Source organism: Desmodus rotundus, chromosome 11 (assembly GCF_022682495.2).
Source record: "Desmodus rotundus isolate HL8 chromosome 11, HLdesRot8A.1, whole genome shotgun sequence".
NCBI lineage: Eukaryota > Metazoa > Chordata > Mammalia > Chiroptera > Phyllostomidae > Desmodus > Desmodus rotundus.
In genome coordinates, this window is record NC_071397.1 from 14,864,019 (window position 1) to 14,877,461 (window position 13,443).

General features: G+C 42.1%; 1 protein-coding gene across 1 annotated transcript in view; it reads right to left on the reverse strand.

Moving 5' to 3' along the window:
• Window positions 1–905: 905 nt before the first annotated feature.
• The window catches only part of LOC112302403 (putative adhesion G protein-coupled receptor F2P), a 38,002-nt gene continuing 25,464 nt past the window's right edge, over window positions 906–13,443 (reverse strand). Inside the window, exons 8-11 of the mRNA XM_045192982.2 lie at window positions 10,526–10,567; window positions 7,303–7,362; window positions 3,313–3,392; window positions 906–2,228 (exon numbers count right to left, since the gene is read on the reverse strand). Coding sequence (XP_045048917.2) covers window positions 3,345–3,392; window positions 7,303–7,362; window positions 10,526–10,567 — 150 coding nt within the window. The 3' untranslated portion in view covers window positions 906–2,228; window positions 3,313–3,344. The remainder of the gene's footprint in view (window positions 2,229–3,312; window positions 3,393–7,302; window positions 7,363–10,525; window positions 10,568–13,443) is intronic.

Sequence of the window (13,443 nt, forward strand, 5' to 3'; positions counted from 1 at the left end):
GGAAGCAGAGCTCAGACAGAGGGTGCCCTGAGTAGAACCCGTGGCGTACACTCTTTCCCAGGCAGGGGGCCGTATTTTACAACCGTGGTCACATTGAGGGAAAGGTTCGTGCAATGGCAAGCTCAGCAGATTTTGCTGGATGACACCCCTTGTGTTGAAATCAAATGCTTAACTCTTTTATTTAGAAGTCATTGGACTAACTCCCACGCGAGTGTCTACATCCAAACTCACGGTTTAGCTGCGTGTTTGCTTGTGTGTGCGCATGAATTCTCAGGCAGTCTACTGAAAACTGCTAACATTTTAACGGGCAGATGTTTGCAAAGTACTATTCTACTATTTACCTCCATCTATTCATTTAATCTTTACAGCAACCCTATGAGGTAGGCTCTAATTTCCTCAAGTTATAGATGAAGAAATTAAAGTCTAAGAAGTTTAAATAACTGCCAAAGATCACCTTGTATTAAGTGTTCTAACCATGCATCTCCCGTAGATGCTGTTAGCACCAATGTTTCCTTGAGCCACCTGAGTCACTTCTCGGTGAAGTGTGAACAGGACATGGAGTGTGTTTTCACCCAGGGTCTTCCACAGTCAACCTAGTGCAGGCAAGTTTATCGACATCTTTCAGGATGGGGCAGACTGGGTTGTGGGCTGCAGGAGACAGGGAACGGCTTGTTCAAGGGATTCCCAAATAATTCCAGAGTATCTCTCTTAGCATCCATGGGCCTTTCTTGGTTAATAATAATCCCTAGGGAGACGTTTTCCCTGCCATCCTGCCAGAGTAGAGTGTGCTTTCATACTAGGTGTAACTGCTCATCACACAATGCATATGAGAGAGCACGCTCTCTCTCTCTTCCCCCCCAGCCCTCTTCCTTGTTCTCAGAGTTCCCATTTGTGAAATGAGACAGCTGGACCCAGTATTTTCTAAAGTTCCATATTTATAACACTATAATGATTTGACTTCATGAGATTCCCTCCTCATTTCAATATAGTACTCTGTGTAAGTGACATTTCTTTGCACTTGAAATCTCTACATTGAGAAACCAGCATTGTGCCTGTCCAATCCTTTCACCTGAAGAGACCCTACAGATACACGGGGAAATGTCCAGCTCAAACCACTTTCTGACTTCATCTGAGAAAGGGGCAATTGTTGTTCCAAAATGAGCAGTGCCACTTGAAACATGATCCATTCTTCAGGTTGGTGTATTTTTCTACCTTCTGAATGACCTTTTTATTTTATTTTTATTTCTAAAACTTTCCTGTCTAGAGGAAATATTGAGAGGGGGGTGAAGAGAGAGAGAGAGAGAGAGAGAGAGAGAGAGAGATGTCCCAGTCATTCACAAAGTGAGTCTCATGGTCTCATTTGTAATGTAACTTCATTAATGCAGGCTTCTTGGCAGGATACTTAGGGGTTTCCCGCTGCCCACTTTTCCTTTATCCACTAATTTTCTTCTGCTGCATCAGCCTGTGTTCTTGCTTTATAAAGGAGCTTTTAAATATTTTTTTCTAAAAGAGCTTGTTTTTGCAGTACTGCTTTCCTGTCAGGTGGCTCCTGCTTTGAATGTTGAATTTGTTTACATACAAGAAAATGAGCAGCACTCTACCTGAAACATGATATTACCCCCTCCTCATCCCAGGTTTCAAAAACAAACATATTGCTGGTGAGGGTTAATATTACATTGTCAGCATAGACAGAGACCCTCAGTGGCTCCCTGTGTTTGCAGAAAGTCCAGGACTGGGAGCCTAAAGATCAGTTTAAATCTGGAGGGTGGGATGTGCCAGCAGTAGGATTCCTTTTGTACAAAGAGCCATCAATGACCTACTTAGAGTCAGCCCAACTGTTGGTAACTATTCATGAGGGCCTCTCCCTCAGCAACCCACAGAATCCAGCCAGGTGACATCCCAGGCCACCTTTGCCAAGATGAGCCACAGCCTGGGGGTAAACGTGACCCACAGCCTGGAGCTGGAGGCCCTGACAAGATGGAGGTCCAGCTGTGGCTCATGTAGTCTTTCTGTTCCTTCGTGGATGCCCAGAATGGCACATAGATGTTGCCAGTTGATGTGGGAGAAGCAATTAGCAGCACAGAAGTAGGTAGGCAGAGAGGCCTTCCATCCTTTCCGCATGTCGCTCCTTCTGCCATCAGCACCACAGCCTTCATACTCCCCAGAGGCAAGAACACAGGAATAAGCACATTTCTCCTGGAGGCTCTGCCATTCCTGGAATGTATGACCTTGGCAAGAACAGAAAATCACAGCTTTAATGTATAAGCAGCAAGACCCAGAGCCTCACAACAACTGCATTATTGATTCACTCTTTCTTTAAGCTGAACCACTTTCTTTCCTCTCGGAAAATACCCCTTTCTTTGTACAAGGCCCTTGGCTGTTGCAGAAGGTTTCAGCGACAGAGATTGCTGGAACCCAATGTATTGGGGTAGGAGTGCTGGGCTCCCTCTACATATCTGGGCACTTCTCTCTGCATCTCTCTCTCCTTCTGTCCCTATCACTCTGTATGTTCTCTGTGAGTCTCAGTCTGTATGTCTCTCTTTCTCTGTTTCAGTGTTCCTCAGGGTCTCTCTCTGCAACCCTTGTCCTCTCTTTGTGTCTCTCTGTTTGGGTGTCCCGGTGTGAGTGTCTCTGTCGCCCTGTCTGGTCTCTCTCTAGATCCAGAGAGACATGGACACAGAGATCGGAAGACTTTTGCACGTGTCTGTGTAGCTGGATGGCTCCTTCCAACAGGGAGTTGCCATGCCCCTGGGGAAGGATCTCCATTTCTGTTTCCCCCTGTTGCTCCACTCTCAAACAGCATTTCTCTCTCTCTCTAACTCTCACAGTCTAAATTCTCTCATCGTGTGTTTGCTTCTGCATTATCCCTGAAGCCTCACATAGATAGTGTTTATCATAATTCCTTGATCCTTTAACGGGAGGAAAAAGGTTTCCTACAGTAGGAAATCTGGGGATATTGTTGATAACAGGGAGGGTGTCCTGGGGCGGGGGAACTAGAGCGGGAAGAGGAGAGGGCCAGGCTGTGTGGAGCTGGCAGCTCTGCTCACTCTCCTCTTAAATACACCCACGCTGATTTAAGAGCATTCTCAGACAGGCCTGACTGTTTCACAGGACAGCCCAAATTTCAGTAGGACAAGAATGAGAAGTGTGAGTGTATCTCTGACCTTCACTAGATGAGAATAGACTGTATAAGGAAAGTGCTTTCAATCAAGAAAAAAATAATTTCTCTTCGCAAGTCATCAGACTGTGATCTATTTAAAGAAATGTCATATATATGGCATGTATATGGGGACCCACTTGCTTTCCACTCACCTCCCAAATTAGGAGCGCAGTAGGCTGGTTTGTTAGCTTGGCCCTTTGGTGGGGTGACAAGAGTAATCAGAAGAAAGGTTCTGTTGAAGACAAAAGTGTGATTTCACTTATTATTAGTCTGTTTACAATTATCACAATTATCCAAAGCACATGGAAAATTGTGACCTACAGCAAGTTATTTTATCATTTTAATTTCTCCCTCTCCTTGTTTGTATTTAGAGCCACTGACAGCATAGGGACAGGCTGGTGGGAGAGATCCCCACTCCGTGGCTGGCCTGGCACCCTCTCTAGAAGGCGCCTCTGGTTTGGAAGGGAAATGGGAGAAGGCAGGTGAGTGGACTCGAGGAAGGGGTCGACACTAACATGTTTGCTAGCCCCCGAATCACTCCTTCTCAGCTGGCCTGCTGAAATCCTCAGTGTTACAGGCATCCGCCTTGTGATGAACCAGAGTCTAAAATACCTTGTGTTTTAGGTACATGTTGCCCAAGATAGGCAATGCATTAATTCACTGGTAGAATTATTACCACATGAGCATTGACCAACTCGCCACATTGAATATCAAATGAACACAGACAAGCACATTGATTATCCTGGGTTTGGGAACCAGGGGCTGACACTCTCCAGGCAGGTATCATAAGAAGAAAGAGTTAAATCTGGACTGTACAAGATTACCACCTAGGGATTAGAGCCTGCAAAGCAGGAGAGGAGAAAACAGATGATAAATTCTGAGTAGGGCTGATTAAACTGACTTGCAATGACCAAAAACTAGTGGGCAGAGTGAAGGAAGGGTTGGAAGAAGTTAGGCTAAATTTACTAAGTACCCAGACCAGCGGTTCTTAACCCTGGCAGCATGTAGAACCACTGGGGAGCTTAAAAAACAAAAGTGACTATGCCCTACCTCTAAGACTTTCTGGTAAAATTTTTCTTGGGTGGGGCCAGGACAGTGGTATTTTTAAAAAGCTCTCTAGTTGTTTCTAAGGGGCAGCCAGCATTAAACACCACTGACTCAGACCATCACAAACTGAGAATAACACTGCGGCTAGGATCCTGACATGTCTTTTAAAAGCAGACAAAAAAAGACTATTTTTCCAAAGCACTGAAGAACAGAATTTCCCTGTGCTGGCTGAATGGATCGATACTGAAAACACAGAAGGAAAGGAGCCATGCTAAGCAGGAAGGGGTTGAGAGTGTCATGCCTCTCTCCAGAGAGCGTGGTGGCAGACCAGAGGGTGGCAGCAGAGAGTACTGTGCCAGGTGGGCTGGTTTGAACAAAATGTTTGTAACGCTAACACTCTTCAGAAAGGCCTAGAGGAGTGTGGGGTCTCAACTTTCACTCCGTTAGGATCACCCAAAACCCAAGCCACACTGCAGACCAGTCCAATTAGAACCTCCAGGGATGAGACCCAGGGAGCATTATTTGAAGCTTCCTGATTAATTCTGATGTTTGGCCAAGGCAGGGTACCGCTGCTTTAGAACACTTTTTATTCTTAGAAAAACTGGGTGGGATTGGTGGGGGCGAGAGTGAGGCTTGCAAATTTGTTTGGTTTTGGTTATTTTCCAGAAGAAAGGGATGTGGAGTCATCAGTCCCTCAGGTATCAAAACCAAGGACTAGGAACAAGATCAAAGCTTTGGTAAGAGTAAGGCAAAAAGGGATAGAAAAATAAAGAGAAGAAAAAGAAGAGAAGAAGAGGACTAAGGAAAGCAAAGGAGAAGGAATGAAAAAGTAAGGATTATAGGGAGGGTCCAGTGCTATTATCCAGGGGCCCTGGAGGGCCCAGCCCCTTGAATGACCAACCCATCACTCCTTTCCCTGCAAATCTGCAATGCCAGCCCATGCTGGCCCACGTGCATCCCCTTGGATGTTGGTGTGGGAAACTGTAGATGGCCTCTTCTCTTGTTTCTGGGTATGTTCCCTGGGCTGACCTGGAATCCCCTCCTTTGCTGACATTTAAATTGTTTTCAGTTTTTCTCTCACTTGAAATGGCTAGTGGGTCACACCTTACATAACAACACTACAAGTGATGATAAATGAAAGGGCATGCATACCATCCGATGACTGAGCCGGCCCCTAACCTTCTTGTACAACTCCAGTAACCATGGCCAGTGGCCTCTCTTGAAAATCAGGTCATTGGATAGTTCTTTGTAATAGGATCAGAATTTGTTTCCCTTGAATTTTCAGTTTGCAGGTGGTTCAACCAATAGGAGTCGTAAAGGACAAGTGGGCTATCATGGGAATCCGAGACTTTTAAAATTCTCTTTTGCTCTTAGGGTATAATCCCAGCAGTGGAATTGCTGGGTCAAAAGGCAGTTTTATTTTTAGTTTTCTGAGGAAATTCCATACTGTTTTCCACAGTGGCCTCACCAGTCTGCATTCCCACCAACAGTGCACTAGGGTTCCCTTTTCTCCACATCCTCTCCATCATTTGTTTGTTGACTTGTTTATGATGGCCATTCTGACTGGTGTGAGGTAGTATCTCATTGTGGTTTTATTTTGCATCTCTCTGATGGCTAGTGATGCTGAGCATCCTTTCATAAGTCTCTGGGCTCTCTGTATGTTCTCCTTGGAGAAGTGTCTGTTCAAGTCCTTTGCCCATTTTTTAATTGGGTTTTTTGTCTTCCTGGAGTGGAGTCTTGTGAGTTCTTTATATATTTTGGAGATCAGGCCCTTGTCTGAGGTATCATTGGCAAATATGTTTTCCCATATAGTTGGTTCTCTTTTCATTTTAATATTGTTTTCTTTAGTCATGCAGAAGCTTTTTAATTTGATGAGGTGCCATTTGTTTATTCTCTCCTTTATGTCCCTTGCTTTAGGGGATGTATCCATGAAGATGTTGCTGTGTGGAATGTCTGAGATTTTCCTGCCAATGTTTTCCTCTAGGACTTTTATGGTGTTATGACTTATGTTTAAGTCTTTTATCCACCTTGAATTTATTTTTGTGTATGGTATAAGTTGGTGATTGAGTTTCATTTTTTGCATGTAGCTGTCCAGATCTCCCAACACCATGTGTTGAAGAGGCTATTTTTACTCCATTTTATGCTTTTTCCCCCTTTGTCAAGTTTAATTGATCGTAGAGACTTGGGTTTCTTTCTGGGCTCTCTGTTCTGTTCCATTGATCTATGTGCCCTAAGAGCTCTGAAACACCAATCCAAAAGAACCTGTGCACCCCAGCATTCATAGCAGCACAATTCACAACCGCCAAGTTCTGGAAGCAACCTAAGTGCCCATCAGCAAATGAGTGCATCAAAAACCTATGGTACATTTACACAATGGAATTGTGTAAATTTACGCAGCAGAGAGAAAGAAGGAGCTTACACCCTTTGCAACAGCATGGATGGAACTGGAGAGCATAATGCTAAGTGAAATAAGCCAGGCAGTGATGGATAAATACCATTGATCTCACCTTTAACTGGAACATAGTCAACAAAAGAAAAAAATCAAACAAAATATAACCAGAAACATTGAAATTAAGAACAATCTAACAATAGCCAGAGGGAAGGGGAAGGGGACAGTGGGGAGAAGGGTTTTCAGGAACTACTATAAAGGACACATGGACAAAACCAAGGGGGAGGGTGGAAGCAAGGGAGGGAGGTGGATTTGGCTGAGGTAGGGGGGAGGGGTATGGAGAAAATGCAGACAATTGTAATTGAACAACAATAAAGTAATTAAAAAATAAAATAAAAATAAATTCTTTTTTGCCTGTTTCATCCATCCCTTGCTCTGCTGCTGCCGGTTCAAGGTTCACCCCTCCAGGCCCTGCCACTGAGTCATTCTCCTCTGAATGCAATTAAGTTTGCTTTCCTCCCTTTGGATGTGGTTTCAGGATTCCAGAAAGAATTTGAACAGCTCAAAGAGGCACTCCCCCAGCACTGTGAAAGCTCTCTGCCACGAAGTGTTAAGGGATAGTTTTAGGAACATTTCATTGGCCAGAAACTCCAGCATCATTATCTTGTCAAACTTTTAGGTACAAAAATGAATATGAAGACTTTACCTCTGATACTCTGGAGATCCATTTTGCAGAAGTTATTCGATCCTTTAAGGCTTCTCTTATCTGGAGAGTTAACAAAAAAATTACGAATTAAAAGATTATGAGAAATCAACATGTGTTTGGGGCTGGCTAATACTGTGGCAGGGGAGTGTGTTACCAACCAGGTTCTGTCGGTGGGACAGGGATTGGTAACTTGGTGACGAGGTCTGGGAAAAAGTGGGGAAATGGGAGAGATAGGCAAAGCAGAGCGGGCACAGGAGATTTATAATCAGGGCCTTGAAATGAACCCAATGGCTAAGAAGTATAGTTTGCCAGCAGTCTGAGGGTACCTCGACATAGCTTTGAGGGTATTTTTTGGGGGCACTTGAGTAGTTGAACATTTCCCCACAGTTTGTCAACTATTCAAACCTCCTTTTCTAGAGGGCTTAACCATGGCTTAAAAAAAAAAAAAAAAAAAAGACTTTACACAATATAGCAAAGACCTTTAGAACCAGGAAAATAAAATAACAAATAACAATTATGTTTTGTTTTATAACTTTAAAGTGTTTTTTACTCCTGTCATCTCCTTTTATCCAAAAAATAACCCTGTAAGATAGGTACAACTGAGGAAATTAAGACTCTGAGATTATGTAGCATGCAAAGTCAGTCAACTACCGAGAGAAAGAGCCAGGGGTTGGGGCCTGACTTCAGGCCATCCTGCCATTTCCCCTAAATCTCTCTTACTGTACCCAGGTATTCTCTTGTCTTTTGCTATATAAAATGTTATTCACCTTCCAAGGACACGTAGAAGGGTTGTCCTCACAGTTAATGTAGGCTGAAGTCCCCTAGCTCAGAGCGACTTCACCCTTCCCTGAAAATGCCATGTTCTTCATCACACACAGGCTCCAAAGAGGTAGGAGCTCTCCCTGGTGTGGCATCCCTGTGCTGAAAGCCCATTGCAATTCGTAAAGACATATTTAAATTTCTTTCCTCCCATCTTTTTTTAATTCTGTGTTTCATAATGTGCATAATACATACTTCATAAATTAATAATAAACACATATGGGGATAGGTGACCCTAAAAGCTTAAAGACTGCTGGTATATTCAGTAGTACCCCCTTACCCATGGTTTGCTTTCCATAGTTTCAGTTATCCACAGTCTACCATGGTCCAAAAATATTAAATGGAAAATTCCAGAAATAAACATTTTATAAGTTTTAAATCGTGTGCTGTTCTAAGTAGTGTAATGAAATCTCCCACCATGCCATTCTGCTTCATCTGCATGGGATGTGAATCGTCCCTTTGTCCGGGGTATCCATGCTGTATTCACTATGTGCCCATTAGTCACTTCATAGTCACGTCAGTTATCAGATTGACAGTCTCAGTATGGCAGTACTTGTGTTCACGAAATCCTTAGTTTACTTAATAAGGGCCCCAAAGCACAAGAGAAGTGATGCTGGCCATTGGGATCTGCCAGAGAGGAGTTGTAAAGTGTTTCCTTTAAGTGAAAAGGTGAGTATAGTATAATAAGATATTTTGAGAGAGAAACCACAGTGACATAATTTTTATTACAGTACATTCTTATCATTGTTTTATTTTATTATTAGTTATTATTGTCAATCTCTTACTGTGCTTAATTTATAAATGTATTGTAAGTATGTATGTGTAAGGGGAAAAAAAACCCAGACTATAAAAAGGGTTCTAGACTACCCATGGTTTCAGGCATCCACTGGGGATCTTGGGAAGCATTGCGCATGGATAAGGGGGAGACTACCTTACAACTTTTTGTCAATTAATCATAGCACTTTTCAGTGCCCACCTTTTACATTACAATTTTAAAGGTAAGAGGTTTTGATCTTGATGAGAGCTTCCATATCTGAAGAGTTTTTGCACACCTCACAACACTTAACACTGGTACACTAATAAGTAATAATAATGCTGATGCTGATTTGGCTATAACATACTAATTGTGGTATTAGATTAATGAAAACCAATAATAGGTATGAAACTACATCATAACATAAATGCTTTCTATGTGTTTTCACTTGCAAAATTGCTTTTGTTCTTTACCATAACCTAGCAAAAAAGTAAGGGAAATCATTATTATCTCTGCGTTCTCTGTGAGGAATCTGGGCTCATGTGATTTCAGGAACTCCTCAGTAGCACACAACTAGTACAGAAAAATATCAAGGCTAAAAGACTAATACTCTAACTTTCACCTCTGGATAATTTTTAGCAGGTAATGGTATTCTCATAAGAAAGTGAAAGGACCATTATGAAATGTATTTTTTAGGAACTTTGCATATTAACTTGTTAGAATAGCATTGATGGTGAATTAATTAACTAATTAAAAAATTCCTGCAGTGGAAGTGGCTGCATCTACATCTGAGAGGGTTATTTGCTTTTCTCATTTCAAAATACCGTATAATACAAAGGAAAGTGGGTGATTTTAGAATCCTAAGTAAGCTTTTGGTGCTTTGTTCATTTGTTTAGGTTTTGTTTTACCACTCACTACCTATACCCAGTCTTTGTGTTAGGAGAATTGCTTTCTTTGTATCCATTTCTCTTGAAGGGAGAAGCCAGGAATTCACTTTTCCAGACTCCCTTGCAGCTAAGATGCAGCCATGTGACCAGAGCTCAGCCAATTAGACACGACAACTCAAGAAGCAGCTGCCACAGGACCCCAACAGGCAGGATGGAGGTGATCCCTGAGACAGTAGCACCGGCAACGCTAGCATCCACTATTTGACATTGGCTTGGTGGGCTGTGCTTTCGTGTCCAGGAGACTGGCGAAGGTGTGGCACGTGGAACAGTTCTGTGCTATGAACTGGGAACCATTCCTGGTGTGTAGCCTCCATGTCTCCAAGACAGAGAGACACCCTCCCAAAAATGATATTGTGAGTTTTAATAAATTCCCTTTCTGCTTCAACTGGTGAGAGTGGATTTCTGTAGAGATTATGTACAAGCTACTGAATCACTCTGAATGTTTCCTCATCCATAAAACTGAAAACAGGAATATCCAAGATTGTTTTAAGGATTAAAGCTAATGTGTATAAAATGCTTAGCCCCTCAAGGGCTTGGAATATGGACAACATTACTTGCGCGACAAAGAACAGTGATGTCCTGTTCAAGTGTCTGCAGAAATAATTGAGGTAAAAGACACTCAATAGGTGAACTTTACAAATAAGCATCTCAGGGTCAAGTACTGTTAATGCAGGGGGCAAAAAAAAAAGAGAATTTACAGTACCTTTGGATCCAGGATTGTTCCAAACACCAAGATGAAGAAGCCCTGAGAAAGACAGAGTAGGGAAGAAGAACCATTTTCAAAATAATATTGATAATAATAACAAATAACAAGAAATACCAGCATTCATTATCAGTTCCTGTTCTGAAACTGATAAAAGTAATAAAAAGAAAACTGAAATGAACACCCTTTGATTCAATCATTGGCTCTCTCATTTGAAGGTCACAACACCTAGGTTCATCCATTCAACAATCATTGATAATACACCTTCCGTGTGTCAGCCCCTGTTTCAGGCACTTGGGGAATCCCTGATTCATGCAAGTACATTATAAGAATTTCTTTTTAATTCAGGCAACATAAAAGTGTTTTGCATTTATCAGGAGCTGTGCATCTCACCAGAAAATAATGGTGCACGCAACAGTCAGAGGAGATGTCACCCATTGGATGGCACCATTAAATCCCTGAATAATTAGTAGTAAAAGGAACTTCCACAGAAACACGAAAAAACATCCATACTCAGTTTCATTTAACACCCTCAATCTCTTTCTCCCATTCACAACCAAAATCAGTTACAAAATGCAAAGAAAAATCAAATACACGGATCATCAGAGAAACCAAGACCCAAAGCAGACTGAATTTCTAAGTACATAACGGGTGCTCAGAAGCAAGTGTTCCGAGTGTGACACAGAAGGAAGTCACTAGCTCTCATGTCTCTTATCTTCCATAGTAAGGATAGACAGCATCGAAGTCAAAAGGAGGCTGTTCCTCCATCACTGAATCCATTTGAGCTTTCAATCTTTTTTTCATATGTAGTGGCACAAAACCACCCCAAAAGAAGAAAAAGTGTTCATCCTACTCCACAGATAACAAAAGGAAGGGAAGCTCAGAGACTCAACTTTCAAAATGTGATAGACAGCAACATTGATTAGACAAAATTTCTCTTAGAAGTGTGGTTACACAGGTCTTTGCTCACCAGAAAAGAAAAGTGAGATAATGACTTTTGATTTAGGCATCCTTTTTAAATTGCTCTGGTTTCATAATCAAATGTGAACCTCTACCCAGGCAGAGGCCTATCAAAGGACATGAGTTTAATACGAAATAATAAAGATGGTACAACCAAGTGGTCATCAGCAGGAACAGCACTGAAGCCACTGCTGCCACAATTTGCAAAAGCCCAGCTGACAGGTGGAGGACTTCACGGGGACCAGCGAGTACCTGGATGGCCAAGCAGCTCAGCCACTCCCCTAAACCTTCTAAGCTGCACCTCTCCATTCTGCCAGTCAAGCAAGTGCTCCAAGCTTGGAGCGCTTCTATCCGATTGCTTTTTTGGGTGACACTCTTAGCCTACAAGATAACTATTGAAATCTGTCATTGGTTTGCTAACAAAACGCCACTGATGGCATGATCCATAAGGTTACAAGGTATCCTTTGTGTGCAGATGCTTGGGACAAACATATCCCAGTCTGGTTTTTGCACTAAGAATACATTTTAAATCAGAATCAGCATGAATTTTGCCCAAGAATTAAATTTTTAAAAGATCTGAGAAACCACGATTCTAGCCTGTTTCCTCCACAAATATATACTCCTTTGGCTAAAGGACTAAGAGGAATTATTTCCTCAAGAGACTTTCAATTTCTTGAGGTAGGCCTAATTATATTTATATCTGCAACATTGCATAATGCTTGGCACAAAATAAATACTCATTAAACACAGTGTCTCTGTGCATTTGTGTGTCTACGCCTGTGTGTGTGTTTACTTTCTTTATTATGCATCTGCATCTGTATGTACATTTCCCTGTAAATACATAACGGGGAAATACCCCACTACAATTGCTTTACGTGTCCATGCCACCTTGGGAAAAGTTAAACAAAATATTATTCAGAAAATTGGGATATAATATTAGTTATAAGGTGTAGTTTCTGACTGAGATACATTCAGAGGTAGTGATCTCGTTATATCTCTTTTAATAGAAAAAGCACAATTTGAGCAGAAAAATCCCCAAATGTTCTCCCAGGTTTAAAAACGCGTGCTTTACTGCTATAGATTGAATGTCCCCCACTCCCAAATTCATATGTTAAACCCTCACACCCAATGTGAAGGCATTAGGAGGCACACCTTTGGGAGGCAAGTAGGTCATGTTCTCCATAAAGAGATCAGGGCCCTTGTAAAAGAGGCCCCAGGGAGCTCCCTCACCCCTTCTACCATGGGAGGTTGTAGCAAGAAGACAGCTGTCCTTCTGAAAACCAGGACATAGGCTTTCACAAGACACTGGATCTGCTCACGCCTCGATCTTGGGCTTCCCAGCCTCCAGAACTTTGAGAAATAAATTTTTGTTGTTTATAAGCCACCCCTTGTTATAACGGTTCCCAAACAGACCAGCTCACAATTACTCTCAGTATATACAGGAGAAGATACCAACTAGATGTTATGGATTGACAAAGTAGCATTCAAGGCAGTGACTTACGGTACAGGCTGGGTGGGGCAAAAGTAGTTTTAAAGTTGTTCATATGGAAAATAACACAATTAATAAATAATAATACGAAAATAAAGCCTGTGTTTTGCATCTCCCCAACTGTAAATCTACTTTTACCCTACCCTGTATAATAATCCTTTCCTTGTAAAAGGGTTGGCTGAGCTTTAAAACCAGTGGAGGTGCTCCCACAGGCCTAGGACCAGGAAATCTATCAAAGAGCCTTTCTCCCACACCTTTGGGATCTCTTGGTATGCTTAGGAATCTTTCCTCTCAGCCTGTTCCATCAACCTCAGTTTCCTCTCTTCTCAGTTCATCCTAAGACTCTTCTCATCCTGCTTCTTCCCTCTGTTGTTTTGGTCTCTCATCTCACTAGATCCATGGCTCTCCTCTCTCTCCTCTCTAGGATACCTTGATCCACTGATACACTGGTAATTGACTCTGCTAACTT